This window comes from Cricetulus griseus, assembly GCF_003668045.3.
Source record: "Cricetulus griseus strain 17A/GY chromosome 1 unlocalized genomic scaffold, alternate assembly CriGri-PICRH-1.0 chr1_0, whole genome shotgun sequence".
Lineage (NCBI taxonomy): Eukaryota > Metazoa > Chordata > Mammalia > Rodentia > Cricetidae > Cricetulus > Cricetulus griseus.
The window spans coordinates 70524853-70551780 of record NW_023276806.1 but is presented as its reverse complement, the minus strand read 5'-3'; the positions used below and the strand labels follow the sequence as shown (position 1 = coordinate 70551780).

Here is a 26928-nt window from a genome sequence, read left to right as displayed (position 1 = left end):
ACAGTTATGTGAAAAGTTGCTTCAGGAGTGCTCTGGAACTCTGAGTGGGTAAAGCAATATTTATTTGAATGGAATCCAAAATGACCCACACAATTAAGATATGTCATATAGTCAGTATATTAGCTTTCTGTTAGTGTAATGAGTAATTGAGATAACCAATTTCTTTTGGCTCACAGTTTTAAAGCTGTTAGTTCCAGTTAGTTGACCCTGTTGTTTTGAAGTCTGTGGGAAAGTAGTAAACCCTAGCAGGCAATGTATAGAAAGGAAGTGGCTTGCTTCATGGCAGCCAGTAACCAGAGAGAGAGAGAGAGAGAGAGAGAGAGAGAGAGAGAGAGAGAGAGAGGAAGAAGGGGGGCCTGCTACCAATTACCCTTTTAAGAGCATACCCAATATGAATTAGCTTCTTTCCACTGGGTCCTACACACTTCCTAAGGATTCCACCACCTCACAAAAGTCCAGAGTCTCTCCATCAACTCAAGGCACACTCATGATTATGAGCTCCTGAAATTGTAAACACAGCAGCATTCAAATTCCCATTCCCAAATAGGAAGCATGGGAATAGTAACATAACCAAATCCTAGCGAGGCCAGCAACAAACCATGCAACTTCGTGGCATCTGAGCTCCTACAGGCTTGGCAGCCCTGCCCTGTATGGTCCCCTTTTTCCTCTCAGTCCATTGGCCACCAGTCTATGGGGACCAAGGAGCAGAAGCAACAACAGAGGGCCTTGAACAGCCCGTGAACAGAACAGAAATAGCCTTCCAGGAGCCTGCTTCAGTGAGACAGCTCAGTTTTGTTTCGGAGTATAGGGGGTATATAGGATTCAAGATGGTAGCTGGGAAATCACCTTATTTTCATTAAACAGCATGCTCCTAACATAAGGCTCCTAGTACAAGTCTTAGTTATCATCTGTGTAAGAGCAGTCCTATCATAAAGCTCCTAGCACAATGTCTAATTACCATATGGGCAGTAGGGGGAAAGCTTCTGCAGGGAACTGTGTCAAGGGTTATACTAGAGATAAGTCAAGCATCATAACCTAGACAGTCTCCAAATAAGGTCAGGTAGAAAACAGGGCACCTTCTTCCAGGAAGGGAGTGGGGGGAGTCCTCCATGTTGCTGAGCTCAGAGAGAGTTGCCAGGCCATGGTAGACTGCAATCTCTGACCAGGAGGGCCTCCCAGCACTGCCCCTATACCCATGACCTTTGCAGTACATATGACTTCTAGGGCCAGTTGTCTGTCATAAATCTTAGGTTTTATTGCAACTTATACCTCACCCTCAGTGCTTCATACAAAGGCCTCTCAGGACTTCCTTTCAGAGAATCCAACATATCTACACATTACTTCACCTTGTCTGTTTTTTGATTGTTTGCTTTGCTTTGCTTTTTTGTTTCTAGAAACTTGGTGAAAGATTTGATCACCAATGACTCATATTCTTCATGCCTACAAAACAAGCACCATATGGATGCTACCAAGTCCTACTGCCAGCTTAGCAAGTATCCCAGCCCCCTTGGAATATGACTAGAGCAGCCTCCATGGCTGGCCCTCCTTGGGCTGCTGTTTCTCAGTAGACTTCCAGATGATACTCTTCTCCATGCAAGTCCTTCATTTTTACATCATGGGGCCTTCAATGGATGGGATCTTGCTCACAAGTGTATGGTTTCCTCTTTACTGTACTAATCTTTTTAACAGATGTCATTTTTCCTATAACGCTTGCCTTGTTCGCAGCTTGGAATGTGTTCCCATTCTTTTCCTTGCCACATTTCAGAGTTTTCAGATCTGTTCTGCTCTTTCTTGCTATAAATCTGGCTAACTACAGCAAGCAAAAACCATTTCCCAGACTACAGGTTATACTGTCTTGATATTTCCTCCACCAAATAAATTAATTCCTTACTTCTGAATTCAGCTTTTCAAACTTTTATGACAGAGGCATACTGTAGACTTTGATAGATTGTAACATTGAGTGGCACCTCCTTTTTCTCGTGAAACCTCACAAGCTGCTCTTTACTATCTGCATTTCTATCATCATTCTGGTCTTCCAGACTTCTGGTGGAATGGCCAGTAATCTCTAAGTATAGCATTCAAGGACCTGTCACACCTTCCGTTCCAAATTCTTCAGCATTCCTCCCATAAACCAGTTCCAAAGGCCTACAAACTGCATAGTAGAAATACCCTTAAAAAGAACCTACTTCCTGATGCCTGATCCTCTATCAGTTTCAGAGTTTCTTATATTGAGATCCTTGGTCCATTTGGAGTTGATGTTTGTGCAGAGTGAAAGATAACGTGTAGTTATATACTTCTGTGTGTAGATACCGCAGTTTTCCTAGAATCTTTTGCTGAAGATTTCATTTTTCTCTTCAGTGTGTATTTTATCTGGAACCTTTACTTTAGTCCATTGATTCACATATCTGGTTTGATGCTAGTATCATACTATTTTATTGCTATGGACTCTAGTGTAACTTGAGATCAGGTAGTATTCTTTTTACTTAGGATTGCTTTGGCCATCTGGGGTCTTTAGCACTTACATATGAATTTTAAGATATTTTTTCTATTTTGTGAAGAATGTTATATGAACTTTCATAGGCATCAAACTGAATCTATAGGCCACTTTTGATAGGATGACCATTTTCATAATAGAAATTCTTTAGATCTGTGAACATAGCATATCTTTCCTTCTTTTAGTGTCTTCTTCAACTTCTTTTTTCAGTGTTTCAAAGTTTTTGTTGTAGAGGTCTTTCAGTTCATCAGTTAAATTTACCCCAAGGTATTTTCTTTAGACTACTGTCAATGGGATTATTTCCCTGATTTTTATTTTATTTTATTTTATTTTATTTTTTTGGTTTTTTGAGGCAGGTTTTCTCTGTGGCTTTGGAGACTGTCCTGGAACTAGCTCTTGTAGACCAGGTTGGTCTCAAACTCATAGAGGTGCTCCTGCCTCTGCCTCCTGAGTGCTGGGATTAAAGGTGTGCGCCACCAACACCCAACTCCCTGATTTCTTTTATCAGTATGTCTGCCACTGGTTTACAGAAGGTCACCTATGTGCATGTGTGTGTGTGTTAATTTTGCATCTTGCCACATTGCTGAAAGTAATTTTCAGCTGTATGAGTTATGTAAATGTAAGGTAATAGAAGGTGAGTTTAAATATATCAAACTGTGAAGTTATTTCTGTTGCTGTTTAAATTCTTGAAAAAAAGTCTGTAATTGATCAAGTCCACACTAGTCTGATTAAAACCATAGATCAAGTCTATTTTTGGTCTTTCTGGTTCTCCCAGTAACAAGATGACCACTGTAGGAAATGGGAAAGTAAAAAGAAAGTTCACTACTGTGTTGGATTTCTGTGGGATCTCCTCAAGGCTCCTACTTCTGAGTTTGTTCACTTAGTGACAGGCTGGCCTAGGCTTTCTTCCCAGGACTCTCCTGGGAGTTTGTGAAAAGAAACATTGTATGAGTTTCCACAGTAAAGTTCATTATACGTTAATGAACTGTTTCCTTGAGGGCATTTTTCTATGAACAACAAGTTCACTAATCTCTCTGCTAGTGCACATAACAGGAACACATCTATCTATGAGCAGTAATATGCAAAAGTGAATGATCTCCTATAAAATACTAGTATCAGCAGGAAATATCCACAGCAGGCGTCCCTCTAGCTGCACATGTATGCATAGGTCCCATTGGGCAGATCTGATACCTTTGTCCCCATAATCCTTCTGGCCGTGACAGCAACTGGGAAATGTGGTTTTCTTATATCGCTGTATCTCCAACCCGCAATAATCCAGCAAGTACAGATCATACTGTCCATTTTAAGGACAGAAAAATATTTTGGGTTAGGTCAAGTGACTTGCCCAATACTGCATATTTGTTAACCATCCAAGCGTCTCTTGAGTCCAAAACCCAATTAACCACATATATCTTCCTCAAAGAATTTAACACAGGTCAAAGGAGGTTACCAGCACAAGATAAAAGTTGCTGAAAACCAGTGAAGAAGAACTCTTAGCAAAGAATATTCCACTGAAATTTGATGCACTATCAAATACTACTTATAAAGATTGGAGCCGGGTGCACGCCTTTAATCCCAGCACTCAGGAGGCAGAGGCAGGTGGATCTCTGTGAATTTGTGACCAGCCTGATCTACAAGAGCTAGTGCCAGGGCAGCCTCCAAAGCCACAGAGAAACCCAGTCTCGAAAAAACAAACAAACAAACAAAAGGATTGGAGACAGTGGTCTCTGTCTTCAGATTACTACATGTGGAGTTATTTTGAGTCATAAGAAACCTCTAGGTATATAATAATATTAAAAATACTATGTTCACATGTTTTTTTCAACATAAAAAGAAAGCTTTATAGAATTAGGAACAAGACTTTTCACAGGAGAAAAAGCAACAGATTGTCTGAGGGTAACCAGACACTGGAATAGACAGCTGAAATCCGATGGAGTTCTGCACCAGAACACGGGAGACTTTCAAAATTCAGATCCTTCCAAATCAACATTTTATTTATACTCACTAGTTCTGTTCTCATGGCAAAACAAGATTTACTATATCTTGTGTTACATACATTATTTCAAAGAATTATATCTAAAGTAAACCTATCAGATCTCAGCAAAACAAACCCAGCTTACATGAAAATGCTGCCTGTGCCATTTATACTGAGAGATCTGATGAGGGGGAGATAACCCTCTCTCTAATACTAGCAACAAATTTGCCTGAATGCCCCAGATTTTGTGAATCCTTGCCCTTGAGATGTTACACAGAGAGATGGCAGGTAAGTAGATACTCTATAGCCAACTCATGTGTTTCTGTTCAGCAAGCACACTGACTCGGTACAAGTATTAAATCTCCAGTCTATGTATGCCATTTCCAGCCATGCTAAGGGAACATGTTATTCAAATATCAATACTGGAGAGAGATCTTGGCTATCTGTGAAATAAAGAAAAACAAGATACCATTCTTCTAATATAAAATATTTTTATAACAGCATTCACGATAAAGCTCACAATTATTAGTTATACTTAAATCTTCAAGGGTACAATTCTATGGCACTTAAATAATTAAGTCAGAATAAACTTTGTTACAGTTCATGTCATAGCACATGACAGGAACTGGGTGGAGAACCTAGGACTTTATAGCAGTTCTCAGATTTACCCAAAACACTTCCTGCTGGCCTTCATCCAAGGGCCATTCCAGGTAGGTCTTGGTGTTCATTATCTTGCGAAGCTTGCAGAAGCGCTGGGGGATGGCTTTCTTCTCAATGGGCTCCAGCAAAACCAGGATGCCGGCGTCGTTGTTCTCATCAAAGAGCCTGAAGTGGGAGAAGTCCAGCTCATACTTGCACCACTCGCTCCGCACAAAGTTCTCAGAAAGCACAAACAGGGTTTTGTGGCTCTTCTCAATAGAGTCGATGATGTTGTCAATGATCCACTTGCCAGGAACAAAGTCCCGCTTGTGGAGACATAGCTTGAAGGGAGGTTCCGAATTCTCCAACTGCTGGACCATGAGGTTCTCCACCCAGTAGGAATCCTGCTCGCTGTAGGAAACAAAGGCATCATAGCAAATGTCCCTGCAAGGAGCTTTCTTGGGCTTCCTCTTGGCCTGCAGCCACGCCCACATCATCCGCAGGTACCATAGCCCATGGAAATGGTGGCACAGGCCACCTATGAGCAGGATCAACAGTACAAGGGCACAGCAGACACCAGACACTAGTAGAGTCTGGTGGCACTCCAAGACTGAGGGCCGGGCATCCTGGACCCTCTGGCCACGCAGGCGGGAGGGAGAGTCACACAGGTAACTGTCTGGCCAGCCGGCCAGGACCTGGACCAGTGCTGGGTGCTCCAAGGTGAAGGACAAGAGTTCACAGGAGCAGATGAAGTGGTTGCCACCTGCTTCCAGACTCACCAGTTTGGGAAAAGAACTAAGTTGGTCTTTAGAGAAAGTACTTATGGCATTCTCTCTGATCTTCATGACCAGTAACACAGGGAACAAGGAGGCATCGGGAGAGTGTGGAGCTTGTTCCTGGAAATATAGAGCTCTCGGAGCAGAGGCAAAAACAAAGAAAACGAAATGAGATTGTTGTTACTAACATCCAACACCTCCAGAGTCTGAGGGATGCACATTTTTACTGCCTGTATCCCTGTACTGGACAAGTTCAGGAAACGCATCTTTCCTGGCCACTGGCAAGAGTCAGGCATAGACTGAAAGCTGTTCCGGCTGATATCAAGGGCAGTCAGGTTTTTCAGAGTCAGTAAAATCTTTCCAGTTCTTTCTATTGATTTCAAACGGTTCTGCCTCAAAATTAAAGTTTGCAGGGAAGGCCAGCTGCCCTCACAGGCTGCGTTCTTCAAATATTCTTCAACCATCAAATTTTCGCTGAGGTCCAAGAATTCCAATGATTTTAAATGCTGTGAGAACAGACAAGGGACCAGAAAAACCTTGCTGTTCTCGACTGTGATTCTCTTAACTTTCTCCAGGAGGGTATATACAGTACTCAGATCATAAAATGAGTAGAATCTGGGGATGTGCAGCCTCCGTATTATTAGCGTTTCTACTTTGCCTAGCTCTCTCACTACGTCTGACTCTGAGGGCTGAAAATCGCCCACTCCATTGAGGGTGCAGTCATCAAATTCTACCTCCAACAGTTCTGGAGTGTAACGCAACAGCTTCAGAAGTTCATTAAAACTTTCGTCAGTGAGATCTGCATTTTGGAATGCCAGCTTTTTCATCGGTGAATTCATTTCATCCGTGGACAGTTCTGAAAAGTAGAAGCTGTCCAAGTTAGCATCTCTCAGTTCTAAATATCCCACAGAACTCAGAGTATCTTCAAAAACCCCCAGCAGGAAATCAGACTGACTTAGGTGAAAGGTTAAGTGATGGATGCTTTGAATGGACTGCAGACTTCCGGGCTCATAATTCTGGAGACTTAGCGCTTTGATTTCAAGTTCATCAAGAGAAGTCAGTCCAGCAAAATCTGTTCTCCTGATCCCACTGAAGGTGGCAACATTTCCTACCCTAAGGGTCTGTAAATGTGTGAGGTTGAGAAACAGTGGTGTTTCCCCCAGTATCCTATAAGGATTTCCCAGCAAGTTTAGGTATTTCAAAGAGGAAAGAGGCCTGAACCAGGAGGAAGATAGGTTGGATAAGTGATTATCAGACAGGTCCAAATATTCAAGCTTGCTCAGGGAAGAAAAGGCATCTTCCTCTATGGTGTTGATCCCACTGGACTGCAATATCAGGGCCCGGAGGTTCACACACCCCCGAAGGTCACCATGGCCAATGGAGGTGATCTTGTTGTTAGACAGGTCAAGGCTCTTCATGGCTGCTGTGAGTCCTGAGGGGATGGAGGTGAAAGACCTAGAGCGGCCATCACACACACCAGCAGCATCACATGACAGAGATGCCTGAGCAGAACATCCCTTCCTGGAGAGATCTGTCATGGCCACCAAGATCCAGAAGGTCCACAGAACATGTAACATCCTCCACGATTTGACCTTCAAAGGAATGAAGCACATGTGACTGGGTGTGCCTGATAGCAGATCATGACTCTCACTCCTGTGTGCATCCCCTGCCCCTTGCAAATGTGCGTGTACAAGCAAGAAGTTAGAGGCAAATGCATTCCATGAATGTGGATTAAAAATTAATTTCCTGATATATACAATAGTACTAGCAGATACTTTTCTGCCAGTGAAGAAACTTAAAACACAACCATTTGAGGGAAAAAAAAAAAAACAGGACTCAGTACAAACGAATACATGGTTGGATAAACAAGCAAATAGATAAAGAAATGAACTGGACTTGGCCCTATGGGTTCTAGGTTTCTTTAAAGCCTCATCAAGCTTGTCTCTTCCTTGATTCATTGCTCCCATAGCTCATGATCCCACAGTATTAAACCATCTCTTTCACTGGGCACATGAGCCAAATAAGGGAATCAGCCTATTCTCTGACCAAAAGAAAAAGTTTCATGCCCACTGAGTCTGCCTTGTTCCTCCTACCAGCAGACAGGAAGATGGCTTGGAGTCCTAGGCAGAGGAGTGAATGGCTTGCTGAGATGAGGGGCAATCAGACTCTCAGAACCTTCTCTTTCTGCAGAGTAAAGTCCAGGAAGCGGTGTCCAAACCCACGTGGGCCAGTTAGATGAATGTGAATGAAATACGGTACTTTGCTTCACTTTCCCAATATGCTCTCGTGGAAGAATTCAACACTTTTCTCCCAGTTCACCTTCTGGGCTCTGTAGCCTGTAGCTGTTCTGTGCATCCACGTGCCATTGTATTATTTGCTCGGTTTAAGTAACACTACAATTTTCCAAAATACTTTTGCACTTATTTATTTGTGTGGAGGTCAGAGAACGATTTGAAAAAACCCGTTCTTTCTTCCTACAATGTGGATTCTGGAAATGGAACTCGGGTCATCGGGCCTGGTGGCAAATGCCATTTTATTGTATATGTATGAGAGTTTTGCCTGAATGTATACTTGTGTACCTTGTGTGTACAATGCCCTAGGAAGCCAAAAGAAGGATTAGATTCCCTATAACCATGTGGATGCTGGGAACTGAACCCAGGTCCTCTGAAAGTGCAGGAAGTGCACTTTACTGCCAATCCATCTCTCCAGCCCGTATAGCTTTCTTTTGATGACTGGTTGTACATTTTCCCTTTTGAGTTTTAGTATCCTTGGGAAATGTATCTTGTATATGACGGAGATCTGGCTGCAATATCTGTCACCCCTGTTGATCGCCAGCGTTGATTTGGCTGATCTGGCTGGCTAGGCTGGTGTCCCCCTTACCCCCCCCCACCTATCCGTGTGCCTCCCTCCGGAAGCTGCACACTAGTTCAAAGAGGACGACCTTCCCCTAATAGAGGAGGACCAGTCTTTGGTCAAGGGTATATGAGTAGCTGCACTCCCCTGCCAGAACCTCCAAGCAAGCTGTCAAGAAATAGATCTCAGGGTCGATAATGGCGCACGCCTTTAATCCCAGTACTTGGGAGGCAGAACCAGGCAGATCTCTGTGAGTTCGAGGTCTTCCTGGTCTATAGAGGGAGTTTCAGGACAGGCTCTAAAGCTAGAAAAACCTTGTCTGGAAAAAAAAAGTATTTCTTGGAATCTGCAGATGACAGGTCCATCAGTAGAGCAAAGTGTTCCACTTTTATTTGATCCCTAGTGTTGAATAAATGGGGCACAGTGGTGCACATTGGGATCCCAGCACTCCTGAGGTGCAGGCAGGAGGAACAGTTCAAAGTCATCCACCATCACAGAGTGAGTTCAAGGCCAACCCATAATGCATCAGACCATCTCAAAAAGATAAACCAGCAGATAATTTCTAGGTTGTAGAATTAAGTCTTTTCTGACACCATTAACCTGATTATTTAAATGAAGTCCCTCTTATTCAATATAATTTATATTTTGAGGTTTCCAATCATAATATTATGCCCTTTCTGTATTTTTCCTTATTTTTATGTGTTCTCTCTTGACATCTTTAAACATGGGGATGATTTCCCATTGGGCATTTGTCCAGTTAAATGTTAATTTACTTATAAATGTAGAGGTGCAAAAAGATTAACTAATAGAGCAAAGTTTCTAACTTTGGAAGTTAGAAACTTCCAAAGCATACTGCCAGCATCTGGCACTTTTGGTTAAAAAAAAAAAAGTATAAGTTTAAGTTGTAAGTATTCTATTCTTGGAACAGCAAGGAACTCGGAATATGGTGAAATAAGTCATTTCCTATAGTCATAATGTTCGCTACCTATAGTCATAATGTTCGCTATTTCCCTTCCGGGGAGGGAGGAAGAGGGTCTCTATGTCTAAGCCAAGCTGCCCCACCAACCTTTTGCGTAGGCAAGACCTTCCAATCATCCCAGCAAGTTGACGTTTTATGCCCGAAGTAATTTCTCCTTTTTGAAAACAGAAAAGCCTTTTCCCAGCATCTAAGATGTAAACACAAGATTCTCATTTATGGAACTGAAGAAGCCATAATAAGCAGACACTCAGAAAGAACTCCACACACTCTGTTTGTCCTTTCAGTAAGTTGTTTTCTGACCAGAGACGCAACTCAGATGTTCAGAGATAAAGGAACACAGAGAAGTGAAGGCCCCACACGCAGAAGCAAAAATCCCAGTTAGGAAGGAGTAGTTTGCACCGCCTCGCGCGACATTTTTTCCACTTCTAGGTCTCAGTATAATCTTCACTGCTTGCTAGTCCGAAACAGTGATTGCGGACACACCCCCTACAATTGATGTCTTTACCAACTCTGCACTAGGTTCCCAGCCAGAGGGTTGGGCTGGAGGACAGCCCTTTCCAGCAATGCTCAGACACCACAAGAGTCCCAGGGTTCGGAGGCACTGCAGACGCTCCAGAACCAGGAGCCAGCGACACTAATAGTCACAGCCCGTCACACTGCCGCGGGCTCTGGGCTCGCAGTCGCTGCAGCTCTACCGGGCTCCTCCCCTCTCTGGGTGTCCCTCTTCCCACAGGTACCACACACAGGTAGATATATCTGTCTCCAAAGCTCAAACGCCCGGCTGGGGGCGCAGGTGCATCACGGTGAGAACTGGGTCCCCGCGTTGCGGGGCGCCTCGCCGCCTCTGGTCCTGCCTGCTCTCAAGGGGTGCAGAGAACCTGTAGTGGGAGCGACCGACCTACCTTGGGGACAACCAGCCTCCTCTCGCCCGAGCCCTCTGACTGTCTGGGTCCCGGGCCTCGAGGACCGGGAAGTGAGGGAAGGGGATGTCCCCAGCCTAGGGCATGAACTTCCCGGTCACCAGCACCGCCCCGTGCGGCTGGCACCGCCCACGGGGTCTGTACCGGGAGCTAAGCGTGGCACTAGAACTTGGCAGAAGCAACAGGGCAGAAAACCCAGAACTGAGAGGCCAGTGGCTCCGTGTGGGATTTCCCTGAGTGCCCTAGACTGGGCTACCAAAAAGAACGCTGCGTCCCAGCTGGCATTTTAGCTGAGTTGAGCACCCTGCTGCCAGATATCTGGCAGGAAGGAGATATTTTAAAGAAACGCTTACACTCTCTTTGGTTAATGGACTGTTGCAGCAATGAGGTCCTAAGAAACTGGAATTTCCCCGTTGGGAGAAGTTAAGGGTTGCAACAGCGTGCCAATCACAAGAAGTTTTTGTCAGGTCACCATGGGGAAGAAACCTGGGCAATGATGGCAGAATGACTGAAAAATCAATACTATTTAAATTGTGACTAATTAGAAATAATTTGACCAGGACTGTGACTATGGATACTTCTTGCCATTCCTAAACTTAAACCCATGACAGGATGATAGACTTAGGATGGGGGTTGTCACGTACCTCTTTATTTAGTTGTCTTCTCAATGTGGCTATGCCCAATAGATATTCCTCTGCTGTTAACTCCTAATCACTGAAGTAGCTTATTGGGGCCCAGTAGGAGAGGCTAGCCAGGGCTGCCAAGACCTAGGTTCTAATCCTCACTACTCCAGTCACAAAACCTCTCCTTGCCCTGGAACACACCTTTTGAACTCTCTCTGATTTCTTTCCATTCTCAAAAGCTGCAACACTGTGTACCCTGCCAGCATGTCTCTACCATCCGTTTCCGCTCAACATCTATTAAGAGTCTACTAGACACCTGACCAGCACCGCAGCATTTTGTCCAGGACATGAATGGGTTAGGACAGGACAGATTTCTTTCTTTCCTACAACCTGACTGGACCCTGCCGGTGTGCTAGGGCAAACCCATCCTTCCTCCAAGGAGGCTCTCTCATTCCACCTGCCTCTTTGAAGCTAACTACTTCCCTTTCTGTAGCACATATCTGCATCTCAAAGCCATTCTAAAAACAGCCTAGACTGGTTTGCTTCATGATGGAGATGAGGCTCCATCTTCCTCAGCAAGGAGTAATTATGAAGGGAAAACCTCTTACTTTTAAACAAGTTAATAAACGTTCCATTGTGCCTATGATTCCAGTTGACCCTGGCAACGTGAGATTGAATGCAAAGCAGACATCCTCACTCCCGTTTACCTAAGGAAATGTCCTGTAAATCTAAGCCAGATTTGAAGTTAGAATTTTTCCTTAAACCAAGGGTTCTCTTCTGTCCTCAGTTCCACCTCTCTCATACTTCTTAAGATTCTATAGAGAGTTACACACACCCTCTGTCCCTGATTCTGTGTATCTCTTGTATGTGTGTGTCTCTCTGTGTGTCTCTGTCATCTCTCTCTCCGAAAGTTACATCCTTGAACCTGCTGAAACAATCTGAAAACAAGAAAAAAGCAGATTTCTTCACATACACACATGCCAAGGAGACTCAAAGAAGGGCCAATGTGTTGGTGCTTATAAACCTCTTCATGCTGGGTGTGGTGCACACCTTTAATTCCAGCACTAAAGGAGGCAGAGGCAGGCAGATGTCTGTGAGTTTGAGGCCAGTCTGGTCTACAGAGTGAATTCCAAGACCACACAGAGAAATCCTGTCTCCAATGCCCCCCCTCCCAAATCTCTTCATGGGAGAGAGGATATATTTGAGAGGGATTTGCTTCCGGGGAAGAGAATGCACCCAGAGAAGCGACTACTGGGCTCTTGCATGGTTTGGTTTTCCAATCTCTTTCCCTATGAGTTTAGCCTTTGAAAGAGTCGGTGACAATAATGTTCCTCTTTGGCAGATCCAGATGTTGTATAGATAAGACTCAGAGAAAGCCCCTCCTATATTTGCTGTCACAAAAGCTGTGACTTTGGATTCCAAACTGACTTCTTGTGGAGTGTGGTTTTCTAACCCCTGGCCCTTCAAAATTCAATGAATCAGTAAACAGCAATGCAAACTTGAGAGTGAACTATTTTCTTAGAGTCTGGTTCTATGGGTTTACCATGTGGATAAGCAGCCTGGGACTGCAGTGGCTGCCTTCCCTCCCCTGGCTCTCTTAGACATTTGAACTTCCTAGGTTAACTTAGTTTACTGCTTTGTAATCCTAAAAGCAAAGCTGAGTAACAGTCATTGATTTCTGCCTGGTGTGGTGGCTTACACCTATAATCCCATGATTTGGGAGGTCAAGGAAGAAGAGGTGCAGGGAGTATTAGGCCAGTATGGGCTATATGAGCTGCTGTCTCAAAACAAACAAACAAAGCCATTCATTTATCCACAAATTCCTACCAGCAACATTTATGTACAGAGTAGCGGATCCTCCAGTGATGGTGAGCCTTGACTATTAACTGCACTGATAGGTGCCAATCACCAACAAAATATACCTCAGGTATAGCTCTAAGCCTGCTCCAAAGAGGATTGACATGTGAGAGAAATAGCTATTGGGTATAGCCACATCGGGAAGACAATTAAATAAAGAGATGCATGACACCCCATCCTAAATCCATCATCCTGTCACAGGTTTAAGTTTAGGTCTGACAAGAAGTACCTATAAGTAGACAGTCTTGGTCAAGGTGTGGTATCCCCAGTCATTTAACCATCGTTGTCCAGGCTTCTAGTCTCTCCCCTATGGTGAGCTGACAAAAACTTCCTGTGATTGGCAGGTAGAACTTTTAACAATTTCTTGGGGCCCCGTTGTTGCAATAATCCATTAACCAAAGAGAGAGTGTAAGCGTTTCTTTAAAATATCTCCTTCCTGCTAGAATTCTTGCAGTAGGGTGCTCACTTCAGCTAAAATGCCAGCTGCAATGCACCATAAACTTCCTTACCCAGAACTCTCCTGGACTTCCTCTTGGCCTAGAGACACCCCACATCAGTCTCTGGTCCCAATCTGTAGAAATGGTGACATAGCTCCACCCCACCCTTAGTCCTTAGCTAGCTCCTTAGAGAAAGTTTATTTTTCAAAGCCTCTGGCAGAATCTTAAGTGTGCATCTAAAAATGTATCCTTCGAGTTGTGGCTGAATGAAAGATTACGCTGTGGCATCTGCAAAATACTGAGTTAAATTTGGCTGGATGGTGTTCCACTTTACATTAATCACCTTTCCCATTGCTATGGCAAACAGGACTTAATGAAGGGAAGGTTTCCTTTGGCTCACATTTGAGACTGTAGTCTCTAAGGTGAGGAAGGTATGGCAGCAGGAGTCTGACGGTGCTGGTCACACTGTGTCCATAGGAAGGAGCAGAGAGGTGAATGCTGGAGCTCCACTCACTTCTCTACTGCTATATGGGGGGGGGGCGGCAGTCTCCAGAAGCACAGGGCTTCAACAAGAGTCCGTGAGTCAGTAAAGCTAAACTTTTCTGTCTGAGAGGGGGTTAGGGAAAAAGGTACTCACAAACTCTCTTAATGAGTTCCTTCTTTATTCTCTCTCTCTCTCTCTCTCTCTCTCTCTCTCTCTCTCTCTCTCTCTCATGTTTTTTTCATAGCTTTTATACCCCAACAGAATCTTCCAGGAAGTACAAGAGTCAAAACAGTTGCATTCCATTTCTCAAGTGAATGATTATAGGTAAAAACATGTTTTTCATCTCTCTTACATGATTAATCATTATACGAATTACAAATGAAAACCCACATACATTCATACCCAAGCAACTTGTTATAGATTAACTGTGTGGGCAAGCAAGGTATTCTTGTCAGGTCTTTTCCTGGCAGGCTGAATTTTGCAGTAACAAACAAAGGGCCAATTACTTTATTACTTAACTTGAAAGGTAGTCTTAACAAGGAATCTTAAAGGAATCACAAACCTAAACTTTCATATATGAAAGCTCTAATATATATATATATATAGATAGATAGATAGATAGATAGATAGAGAGAGAGAGAGAGAGAGAGAGAGAGAAATTGAGGGCAGAAATGGATATAAGGAATTAGTCATCACCTTTAGTCATCAACCAAACCCAGCAAGGAGAGTTCATCAGCCTATAATGATCAGGCTGCTTTGTTCTTGTTCCCTGACCTTAAAGAGTTTCACATTCGACTACGTGCCTTTCTAAAACTAGATTGTCTTCTTGGCCTTTTCACCTCAAAGTCATTTAACATAAACACATTAGTCTAACTTTGCTATTTTCAAAGTTTTGTTTCAGCTGTGATGCACTCCGAGACTTTCGAACACATCCCCTGACATTAAGGCTAAAAGAATTTAAACTAGCTGGGCTACTGGGACTCAATTGTTAATCCTTAACTTGAGCTACAATCCATGCAGCTCCTTAGGTAAAACTCACACACTCTGGCTGAGAAACATCCATGTATTTATTTATTTATTTATTTATTTATTTATTTATGGTTTTTTAAAAAGATTTTATTTATTTATTATGTGTACAACATTCTGCTTCCATGTATATCTGCACACCAGAAGAGGGCACCAGATCTCATAACAGATGGTTGTGAGCCACCATGTGGCTGCTGGGAATTGAACTCAGGACCTCTAGAAGAGCAGTCAGTGCTCTTAACTTCTGAGCCATCTCTCCAGCCCCTATTTTTTCAAGACAGGGTTTCTCTGTATTGCTTTGGAGCCTGTCCTGGAACTCACTCTAGACCAGGCTGGCCTTGAACTCACAGAGATCTGCCTGCCTCTGCCTCCCAAGTGCTGGGATTAAAGGTGTGAACATCACCACCGGGCCCTTATATTTATTTTTATTCATCAAAACTCAGCATAAATTATCATTATTATCAAAATAGACAGTAAAGTTTAGGGAGGTGTCATCTTTTTGATAATCCATAGGTAAAAATGCCCAGTAGAATGGGATGTTTCCCAGAGATAAACACACTACATTGCAGGCCATGGGGATCTCTTCACGTCCACTCACATCATGCTAGAAACCAGAGAAAGAGCTGGAGCAAAATCATTTCAGAGTCTGCAGTCCTGTGGCCTTGCTGAAACGAGATTGGTCTATCAGAGGATTTCCTTCTGGTGGGCTGACACCTGGGGAACTTCAATTGCAACTTGAGGCTCTCCTGGCATGGCCCAACCGGAGAAACACTGGAACATTTGAAGGTGAACATTCTGTCACTTTTCTAGTCACAGCCCAGTTACAGGTATTATAGGCATTGGTTTATCAACGTTCCCAATCAAGTACAGGTTCACAGGTCCTCGAAGGGTGTGCAAACACTCATGCAGTGTGATGTGAACGTCTGCTTAGCATACACCCCACCCCCAAAAGGCAAAAGACGGAGATTTTCAAAACATTTGTTTTCTTTCCAAGTACACTCATATGTTTTCTTCTCAGCTGAATGGTATGTCTCTTTGGGGGAACAGAGAGGCACCCCCATTAACAGACACACAAATGTTGTCTCAGCTGTAGTATGCCTGCAAGTGGCCCTTTAAGTTGTAAAAACCAAGGGGAATCTCTTCTGAGGAGACAAATGCTCCCTCTGGCTGGCACCAGGATTTTAGCCTTGCCTTCCCCACAGTATGGGATTCCTGGGGAATTTTAATTATTTGGGGGTCTGCTGTTTCTATAGTCTGATCACTGTTGGGGGAGGTGGACAGTTGATCACCTGAACAGGTGAATGGACAGTCTAGTCTGATCACTGATGGGGAGGTGTGGACAATCTGATCACTGTGGGGTGAGGAGTGGGCAGGCTGATCACTGGGAAGGGGGTTGACAGTCTGATCACTGGGAGGGGCCAGTGGACAGCTGATCACTGGGAGGGGGAGTGGTCAGTCTGATCATTACAGAGGGAGGGTGGACACAAGTGTATTTCTATAGAGTGCCCTGTCTCCTACAAGTGTGGTTATAGTCCCCAATTCTTTACTTTTATTTAGACTCACCCTTGAGGGATTTGAGGGTGGTCTTCTAGACTTGGTGTGAAATTCCTGAAATATGCTCATGCCTGAAACAAATACAATAAAAATGCTGGTGAGAGAATCAGTGCCAGACAAGACTCGGTATCACACACAAGAACCCGTACTTGCTGTTGGGAAGTGACTCCCTTTGTCGCTGGCTTAAAGACAGAGCTTCACCAAAAGGCCCAGGCTGGCCTCAAACTCACAGTCTGCTACTTTAGCCTCCCAAGTACTAGGATTACAGGTGCGTGTCACCATGCCCAGAGTGACTTTATTTCTGTTCTGACTTTTCCCTTTGCCCCTGAACAGTTTGCTCTGAAGACATTGCTAAGTAACCACTGCTACGAAGTAATTGGTGGCGCATGCCATTAATCCCAACATTCGGGAGGCAGAGGAAGGCGGATCTCTGAGAGTTTGAGGCCAGCCTGGTCTCCAGAGCAAGTGCCAGGATAGGCTCCAAAGCTACACAGAGAAACCCTGTCTCAAAAAAACCAAAAAAAAAAAAAAAAAAGAAAGAAAGAAAGAAAGAAAGAAAGAAAGAAAGAAAGAAAGAAAGAAAGAAAGAAATTGTGTAATTGTTGTCTGTTTGGTCTTGACTGTCGCTCATGAAAGGAATGAAATCTGTTCCAATTTATCTTATCTATCCCCCATGTTAATAGTAAGTAGACAGATTTAAGGAACCAAGACCAAGGGTCTTCCCGCTTTTCCATCAAATTCAAGGAACAGGAGTGGCTCTTGGGCCACAGCCACCTGCCACCTATTTCCACTTTTAGTTCTGTCTGTCCTGCTGTGGGTGATGTTCAAACATCTCAAAAAAAAGAAAAAAAAATGATTGTGCAGCTTCTTTACTTAGATGCTGCATTTCTGTCAACAATGAAGAGTGACAAAACCTTACAAAGAAAAACAATCTAGAGACCAAGACCAGTGGATATTTAAAGGAAGCTAGTCTGTAAAGCAGGTGCTTACTTAGAGTGACTTTTCAAGAGTTTCATAGTACACTCTTTCGAAAAGGACCAAAACTGTGGATAAAAAAAGGCTTAGCACAGCCAAGTTTAGGATTTTGCAGAAATCTTAGCAATTAGCAAGACAGTCTAGTTACCTTTGCTTCAAACTGATAGTCATGATACAATTAGGGAACTGTGAACACAAGCCTGGAAAAGATTAGCATTGCTAACAGTTCTAGTTTGAAGTCCCCAGCCTGGTAATATGTTCTGATTTTTATATTCTTGGAGGCTTATATATTTGAGAAACATAAAGTATATTAATATACAAAGGACCCAGTTAGCAAGCAGTTAGCACACAGCTATAAAGAATTCATATATTTACATATATATGCATATATATATATTAATAAAGAGTACACACACACACACACACACACACCCCTGGTACTCTAAGCCTGACCAAAAGCCCATGACTGGGGAGGATACAGCACTTAGTAGGAAAGCTATGCCTGTTGTATTACTGAATAGACACGATGTCCCTACCAAATTGCTTTCCAACAGTTACATTTCTGCCCACAGGTGAGTGGTGCTGTGGAACTGGCTCAGAGAAGCTGTTCTCTCCAGTTGGCAGTGGTCACTGCAAGGCCTCCTGACTGGCCAAAATGCTGATAAGGAGACATCTCTGTCACCCCTCCAAGGCTCAGAGAACATTGTGGGAATGGGGTGGACAGAATGTAAGAGCAGAGGAATGGGTGGAGGGTTGAGGAACAGATGGGGCCTGGCCATTACACTTTTGAACTCTTGGTAGCTGTGATTACCTACATGAGACCTATAGAGGGTCAGACCCTTAAGCATTCCTTCGTGGAAGGAGGCAGAGCCCACAAGGAGTTCCCACATGTAGTCCCTGGGAGTCCGTATGGTTTATGGGAGTAAAATAATGCTGGAGTATGTACTTCCCTGAAGACCTGTAGGCAGTTCATGTTTGGGAGCAGAGGACATTTTCTTCAGTGGCATAGCTGCTGAAAAGTTGCCCACCTGTCTGTCAATAACCTCTGGCCCATGCTGCCATAAGAAGGTCAAACTGAGTTCGTTGGGGAGCAACAATGACCACAACATCAAAGACAGGAAAGCAGAGAGAGCCTAGCTGGGAAGAGGGAGAGGTCAATGGGGTCAGAAGGGGACAATGAATATGATCAAATACATTATATACATTTGAAAATGCCACAATGAAACCCATTATTACATAAAATTAACGTGTTCATATAAAGTATTTAAAAACTCAATTCCTTTCGCATAAAGTTAGAATCTAAGAAAATAAGCAGAAAATGAGCAAATATTTGAATGAAATACAAAATCATTTAATGTTAGACCTTTTCAAATTTTATTAAAAGTAGGTTGATATTTAAGAACATCTAATTGCAGCCAGGCAGTAATGGTGCACACCTTTAACCCCAGCATTAGGGAGGCAGAGGCAGGTAGATCTATGTGAGTTCAAGGCCAGCCTGGTCTACAGGGTGAGTTCCAGGACGCACATTGAAGGCTATACAGAGAAATCCTGTCTTGAAAAACCAAAACCAAAACCAACCAAACAAACAAATCTAATTCTTTGAAAGCAAAGCATAAAACACTTACATAATATTTTGGTTATTAGCAGCATAATCATACATAAACCTTAGAAGCACTATAGGATTTATTTTACAAATCCCATATAAATTTGTATTTATTTTTCTGATAAATTAGAAAAGTCAATTATAACCATGAACAGTATATATCTATTTGTATCCCTGAACCAGCCACACATTTGCTCTTCTGTTATTTTCAGAAGTTCCATCAAACTTTGTCCCATGCTGTTTTAAACACAAAATGACACATAAAAACCAGTAACATTAATTCAGAGTGAACTCTTAGTCAACAGGAGGTAGGAAGCTCACATCTCAGAACTTCCTTAAGTGAAAGCAAATCAAAGACAGGGTTTGACAGGAACACTTAGGGTAACACCTTTTCTTATTTCAGTCCTTGGCAAAACAGTAAGTTTGAGATCCATTTAATGGCTATTTCCCTCAAGAAGCCAGTATGTAGAGTAACTAAACTGTATCATGATAGTACAACATTTTCTTCTTTTTCAATGGTTCTAACCACAGTCAGACCACAGTTTCCAGAACACTTTCCAAGACGCTGTCACCAGGAATGGTCACTACCCTGAGTCAGACCACTGAAATAAGCCAGACAGAACTGAACAGACAGGATCCTATAGACTAAACAGGCTTTATCGCTGGAAGGAGGTGGCAGGGAAAGTCCCCCAGATGGGGGAAGAAATCACCGAAATCACTTTCAGGACAGAGGCTAGATGAGCTAAAACCCAGGAGCAAACCCAGAAGGGGCATTGATTGAATTGGCTAAGTGAAAGCATGAGAGAATGTTAGGAGCCCCGCAAGGGAGAGTGAAATTAAAGGGGGCAGGACAGCTCAGCATCCTAGAACTACTCATTAACTCAGTGACTGACTGCAGAGTTCTTAAGCCATTCTAATGGAGTCACCAAAATGCATGACCAGACTCCAGAGCTCATGCTGCCTGCCATTGCAAACACCATTGAGCAGAGACACGGATATGTAAGTTATGCTTTGTTCGGAGAGCCAGCAGAAGGCAGCAGGTTAACACTTCAGGAAACAAACACCTTCTATCCCACCTCCAGCCAGCATGCTTTACAGGGAAGAGAAAGGTATCCAATTAAAGTTCATCTTGCCCCTCTACTGGGGTGGTCAGCCATGTCCATGAGACTTATGATGTCAGTGTCATGATCCTGACTACCCCCTGAACTTACCTACCTCTGGACATTGGGGCTAAGGCATTCCTTTGGAATGTTGTGTCTAGTTAGGATCTGCCAGTGTCCACCATGCACTCCCCCAATAGGCACTGAGTTAGATCAAGCAAGTCATTTATAGTGTATTCATGATAAGCTATTAATAACATGTACATGCAGACTCCTTTCAACAATATGGATACAAATGTACCCCAATAGTATGGTATACACCTCCTAGTTTCTGCCAGTCTTCTCTTCTTCCTCAACCCACATGCTAACTCCTTTCTTCTCAGACAAGCCCTTGGTGTCGGGGGATGGCTCTGCAGATTCCTTGGTTTCTGAGTCACTCAGTATTAGATGGAGAGTCATACCTGCCCCCCAACACCTCTAATTGGACTATAAGATGAATCATGTCCCCCTCTCAGAAAGGGAGAAAGCCCAGCTTGGGTGCAGCCATGAGCTATTCTGAGCAAGAATGCTGACTGCCCGTAGTGTGGTGGGTGAGTTGCCCAGTGGAGGTCAGACAGTGCACAGTCATTCCTATTGCCACATCAGCTTGTCACTTCAAAATCTGACCATTCCAGAGCCCCCACTCTCTTCCTCATGTCCCTGGAAGGCCCCTGCTGCCTACTTTCTTTGAGTTGCCCAAGCACTTCATTGTGTTGCTTCGGACATCCCTACCTTCTCCACAGTGCCATCTCCAGCTTACCCCATGCCCCTCCAGGCACAGGCAGGCTCTACCTTCTGGCACCCTCTCTAGAAACGTTTCCTTTGCATCTCAGAAAAGCTTAAAGCCATTCAAAGAAATCATTTCAATTCTTACTTAAGAGCTGCCCATATCCATCCTTTCTTTCCTGTCTCAGGAAAAGGCAGGGCCTCTACTAAGAGCAGCAGCACCCCTTATCCTGACCTGGGTGCTGTCTGCATTCTCTGCTCATTACCCATATGCACCTGCTCTCTGCACCAGCCTCATATATTTCCTACCACTCTGTCTCAGCCACGTCATTATTACAATGTATGCCTTAAGCCCCTCCCTACACACACATACATACCACATCCATCGTCTCCACCCATTCTCCCCACCATCATCAGCATCAATTCCACCATCCCCACACTTCTATGTGCCTAATTATTATCACCAATGCTTTTACCACCATAATTTCTATCAACTATTGCCACTATTGCCAACAGCTCCACTACTGTCTACTCCACAATCATTACCATCTCCTCCAGTATCACCAACCCCATTACCTACACTGCCCTCTCTCCGCCATCACCATCCCTACATTACCTAGAGTATTAACTCTATCCTCACCAGCAACTCTCTATCATCACCACCACCACTGACACTACCTTCACCAGCTCTATTTGCCATAGACAGCTCTGGATCCTCCTTTAAGTCTTCACTTTCCTTACTCTTCAACTTACACGTGTGGTTTTCTCCTCTGTGACTAGCCTGATGTTAATGCAACTATGCACTGTGCTCCAAACAGCAGTATCTATCTCTTCAAGCTAACTCTAGTAACTGTGAATAACAACTGCCCAGAAAGTACATCAGGGGATGTATATACAGATATATAACACACACAGAGAGAGATATATATGTTATGAAAGTCAAAGCAAGTAGAAAAATAACAGTAAATGACATCGCACATAACATGAGGGAGTTTCATAAATAGATCCAAAATGGGGATAGAGTAAATTCCACTGACACCCTATCTCGAGCTAAAATCTATTTTTCCTTTTTGTGTCCGTGCTATTCTTCAACAAATTTTGTAAGAGACATGTTATCTTCTTTTTAGCCAAGGATGCTCAGAGAATTTAGGAACTTGTCTGGTTTGGCTCTTCCATCTCATCACAAAGTCCACACACTGCGTTTCACTGACTTCTCCCCAGACCAATGTCCCAGCCTTTATAACCTACTCAGTGAGTGGAACGCATCATATCCACACACTCAGGTAGTTCAAGAGGTGGAGATTTTTATAGTGTATGGGTATCTTCCCGTTTTGCTATGAGTTCTGTTTACAGGAATGTTGCACAATACATTTTTCACAATTCAACTTCAATTGCCACATATGAACACTTTAAGACATAAGCACTGCCTGAAACAATGCCATTTATTATTTTAGGTCTAAGATGGAAGTCAATGAAAATTAAATAATGACTCAAGTATGCGATTCCACTCCAATAATGTGTGGGTTTCCTCCCTGTTTAAATCAATTTATTGCATATAATGTGCTCGACAAAAATGCTGGATATATAGAAGGAGCTCAATAATGGTATAAGTCCTCATCATCCTTGGCCTGCAGGTTGTAAGTCTTCACAGCAGATGTAAAATGCAAGCCCTTTACACTGGCTCTAAATGACTTACAGCTGATCACTGCTCTAAATCATCTTCTGGACTGACTCCGGGCAGCTTTCGGTAGTAGCCTGTAATGTGAAAAATAAAGGTCCCAGAGACTGATATTGGGGTTCAAGTTTCAAGCTGAAGACCAGAAAAGCAAAGCAGCTGGCCACTAGCTCTCACTCTACCTCAGACTGAAAGGCTATCCTGGCTCCACCAAACCTCAGACTGTTGCCTCTTCTCAGTGTGTTTGGAGAATCCTGAGACTTCAAAGTCTTCCTATCCTCAATGTGGCTGGAGAATGAATGCCAGCTCTGAGACCCTGTTCCTGTCTTAAATACCTCTCATGAGTCCTGGGCATGTGATCCAAAGTGCTGAGATCATCTTTGTGTGAGCTGTTTCTCTTTAGGACTGGATCAATTTTGTGTAGCTCAGTGTGGCCTTGAACTATCAGAGATCCATCTACCTCTTAATCCTGAGTCCTGGGATTAAAGATGTGTGCCTGGCTTCTATGGCTTGTGGCTGACTTTGCTTTCTGAACTTCAGGCAAGCTTTAATAAATCATAAATAATATATCACCAGAGTAGCCCATGTGCCTCTAATCCAGAGTGTGTCAGCTGACAGCTGAGTACCAGAGCAGTATCCCCCTATAATCCAGTCTCCACAGCATTGTGGGGGAGATGTAGTGTGACACATAGGGTAAGTGCTTCTTGTCAGGCAGACTTGAGTTTAGATCTTGATGGTTCCACCTACTGGCTGTGTGACTGGGTAGATAACAAGACTCCACTTTCACATCTGGGAAGTGGAAACCATCCTTGTGCACAACACGAGCAAATCCTCAAGGTTAGACAGTGTTTTCAAGAAAGGCTATATGATTCAAATTAGCTTCATCTCTAGTTGGCAGTTCATCCAGTCAGACTGGTCAAACTGAAGGATAGGGATAATAATGATGGGATATTTGTCCTGGGAAGAGAAAGGTGTCGTGCAATCAATCCCTCACTCTGTTTACATTCAGCCTTCTATTTCCAGGTTCAGTAGCCTCTGCTTTGAACAGACATCAGAATCTGCTGAGCAATACCACTTAGCCATCCCTGAGCACATCCAGGGTGCAAAGGGCTGAGTCCCACCTCTGCTTCCTTTGGGTAAGTGGTCCAGACTGGCCTTTTAAAGGCTAGGACAACATGACTCTGCTATAAAAAATAATGTTCCAAAGGGATTTGAGATGCATCTGGACACTTAAAGAACACCAAGAAGCAGTGCTGAGTACTCATTATGAAACGACTCTGAGCTGTCTTGCTGGCTGTGAAATACTGACCAAGTCATCCTCACTGTGAGAAGTACAAAAGGAAATGTGTGCAGGGTACAAATGGAGTCTGGTGTTTGCAAGTGCTGGGGATGAGTTGGACTATTAAGAACAGGCAAATAATACATGTGTATTTTGTGGAAAAACAAAACTACCCACCCTACTCATGCAAAAACACCAGGCAGGAGAGTAATAATAATAATTAATAATAATTAATAATAATAATATGGTAGAAATCATATAGTTATGGAATGAATGAGCTAAGAAAGGGAATTGTAGGTCAGTTGGCAGAGGAACATTTAAACTCATGAAACTGCAGTGTTCCAAATCTATGTTGGCAAAGGATAAAAACTATAGAAAAGAATGTAACAGTGTGAATGGGTAGCAATAACTAGGTTAAATTTGACCCACCTTCCCTAAATAGCATTTGTTTCTAAGAATATAGGCTGACTGCCAGGAAAATTACCAGGGAACAATATCAGTATCTCTCTTCTCTTAATATACACACCCTATTCCTCATGGCTCCTTCACTGAGGGCATCTATGGTACAGACCAAACAGTGGTCCAGGACTCTTCCCATCCATCATTTGATCTTGAGGACACACTCATCAACAGTGATTACTTGAGGAACCTCGAAAGAACTAATAAGGCAAAGGTCGCTTATAGAATTATATCATTGAAAGTACTCACTTGGACATGTGTGATGGCTCACACACAGAATCCCAGCACTTGAGAGATGAAGGCAGGAAGAGCAGGAGTTTGAAGACAGCCTACACTGTATAAAACTCTATCCAAAAACAAACAAACAAATAAAGCCCACACAAATTAACAACAAAAAGAATGTGGCTATAATCAGATTTTCCATCATTTATATTTAATTATATTTAATAATATTATACTTAATTAAGTCAAGCTATTTTCTTCCACCAAGTAAATGGCTCATTTCTCTCCGGCAAAGACAGTGTTGGTGACTCACATAGAGCAGGGAGTGTCACTTCCCAGAGAATCGGCCGGAACAGCACAGAAAAAATAACATAGAAAGAACAGAAATACAGAGTCTGGAAAATGGAGGCAGCTCAACAAGTGAGGCAACCCATTAATGGAAGTTTATCTGTGGCAGGATTTTTGCCTCCCTTAAGGTAGGGCTCCAAACCAAACCGCCAGCCCAATAGCTAATGAGGACTTCTCTCTCAGAGGAGAGGACCCAGCACTTGGCTGGGGAGATGCAGGGGATTTCCATGGTTGTCCAGAGATAACAGACTGACTTGGACAAGTCAGCTGAGAATGCTGGCACCCCCTCAGAAACTTGCATAACCAAGAGAAGACTGTCCTTATCAAGAGCTTCCATAGGACTGGCTCCTCATTTTCCTGGAGCTCCAGTGAGTAATACTGAAATTCCACTATTGCGTAAGTCATTAGTCGCTTCACACAGGTTTCAGATTTAGGAAGCGAAAGTGGCAGGCTGTGAGCACTGAATTTCTGGCCTGATTGAGCCTTCCCCCATGGCTGGCCTCCAGTCAGGCAGAGGAATTCTAGGAGAACCATAACCCTCAGGCTCCAGAGACATGCTGAGTACTTAAAAGGCCGGCAAGTATTTGTAGGTATACCCTCTCAGGAGCCAGTTTTAGGAGCCAGGGAGGGTAACACACAGAAGCCAAGGCTCTGCCCTTGGGAAGCTTACATCATAGAGCATAGGAAACTCATGGCAGAGGGAGACTGAGACATTTATACCAAAGAAACCCCCCACCCGTGTGTGTGTGTGTGTGTGTGTGTGTGTGTGTGTGTGTGTGTGTGTGTGTGTGTGTGCAGCTCAGAGCGCTGCAGATAGGGGAAGCAGAAAGAGTGTCCATCAAATTGTCCAGCTGTCAGTATTTCCTTTCTTCAGGTGAATCCCCTTAATTTCTGATGAGTCTGCTTCCTACTCAAGTAGAGATCAGCTTCAGTTTGCCCTGCAAAGTGTCTTGGATGAGATATGATGGTGCATTCCTGTAATCCCAGCAGAAGGTTGACATCCGTCTGAGCTCTGAGAGATTCTCTCAAGAAAATAAAAAAAAAAAAAGCATTGTATTCTTCACAGCAAGGAAAACAATCAAATAGTGGGAGAATGAATGACAGATGCGGGAATATTTGCAAACCATGTCTCCAATAAAGGTTAATGTGCAAAGGCATCTGATATAATAAGAACAAATAACTATATTTTATACATGGGTGAAGAGGGCTGGAAAATTGCTCAGAGGTTAAGGACACTTGCTGCTCTTGCAGGGGATACCAGTTTGGTTCCCAGCACCTGTATCAGACAAATTACAACTACCTGCAGCTCCAGCTACAGGGGATCCAATGCCCTCTCACACCTCTGTAGGCACCAACCCTCAAATAATTAAAAAGTTTTAAAAAATCTAAAAAAATTAAAAAGCTGAAGCAACTAGATTGACCTTGCCCTAAAAACAACAGAGACATCACAGAGGTATACAAAATCATGATTAGCATGGCTAATCATAAAGGAAAAGCAAATCAAACCACAATGAACAATACTTTCCATCTGTTAGAGTGGCTGCCATCAAAAGACTGGAAGATAGCAAGTGTTGGCCGGGGTGTGGAGAGAAGGAAGCCACTGTGGAGATGGTAAACCGTGCAGTTATTACAGAAAACTCTGTGGGGATTTTCTCAAACTGAAAGTAGCTAGCAGCTGAGCCTTAAATTCCTCTACTGGGTACTTAGTCAAAAAAAAAAAAAATGAAAGCAGTGCATTGAAGAGACCCCTGCACCCCTAGTGTTATTTACCATGCATGAGAACGGACCACAAGATATACATACAACAAAACCCATTTGAAGATTTTATTAGTCAAGTGTGGGGAAAGGGAAGAAGGGGAGTGTGCAGGTCTGTCTGGAAGAAACA

General features: G+C 43.3%; 1 protein-coding gene and 1 long non-coding RNA gene across 2 annotated transcripts; both read right to left on the bottom strand.

The window, feature by feature from the left end:
• Nucleotides 1-4461: 4461 nt before the first annotated feature.
• Nucleotides 4462-25399, bottom strand: Tlr2 (toll like receptor 2). Its single transcript, XM_027392949.2, is given in 4 exon segments — nucleotides 4462-5988; nucleotides 5991-7476; nucleotides 9804-9903; nucleotides 24723-25399. Coding segments are annotated over 4 exon segments (2475 nt in total). The 5' UTR covers nucleotides 24731-25399; the 3' UTR covers nucleotides 4462-5107.
• LOC107979882 lies at nucleotides 18953-22976 on the bottom strand. Its single transcript, XR_004772066.1, has 2 exons — nucleotides 22918-22976; nucleotides 18953-22815 (listed from the first exon to the last, which is right to left on the bottom strand). It is a non-coding gene; the product is annotated as an uncharacterized LOC107979882 (long non-coding RNA).
• Nucleotides 25400-26928: the final 1529 nt, after the last annotated feature.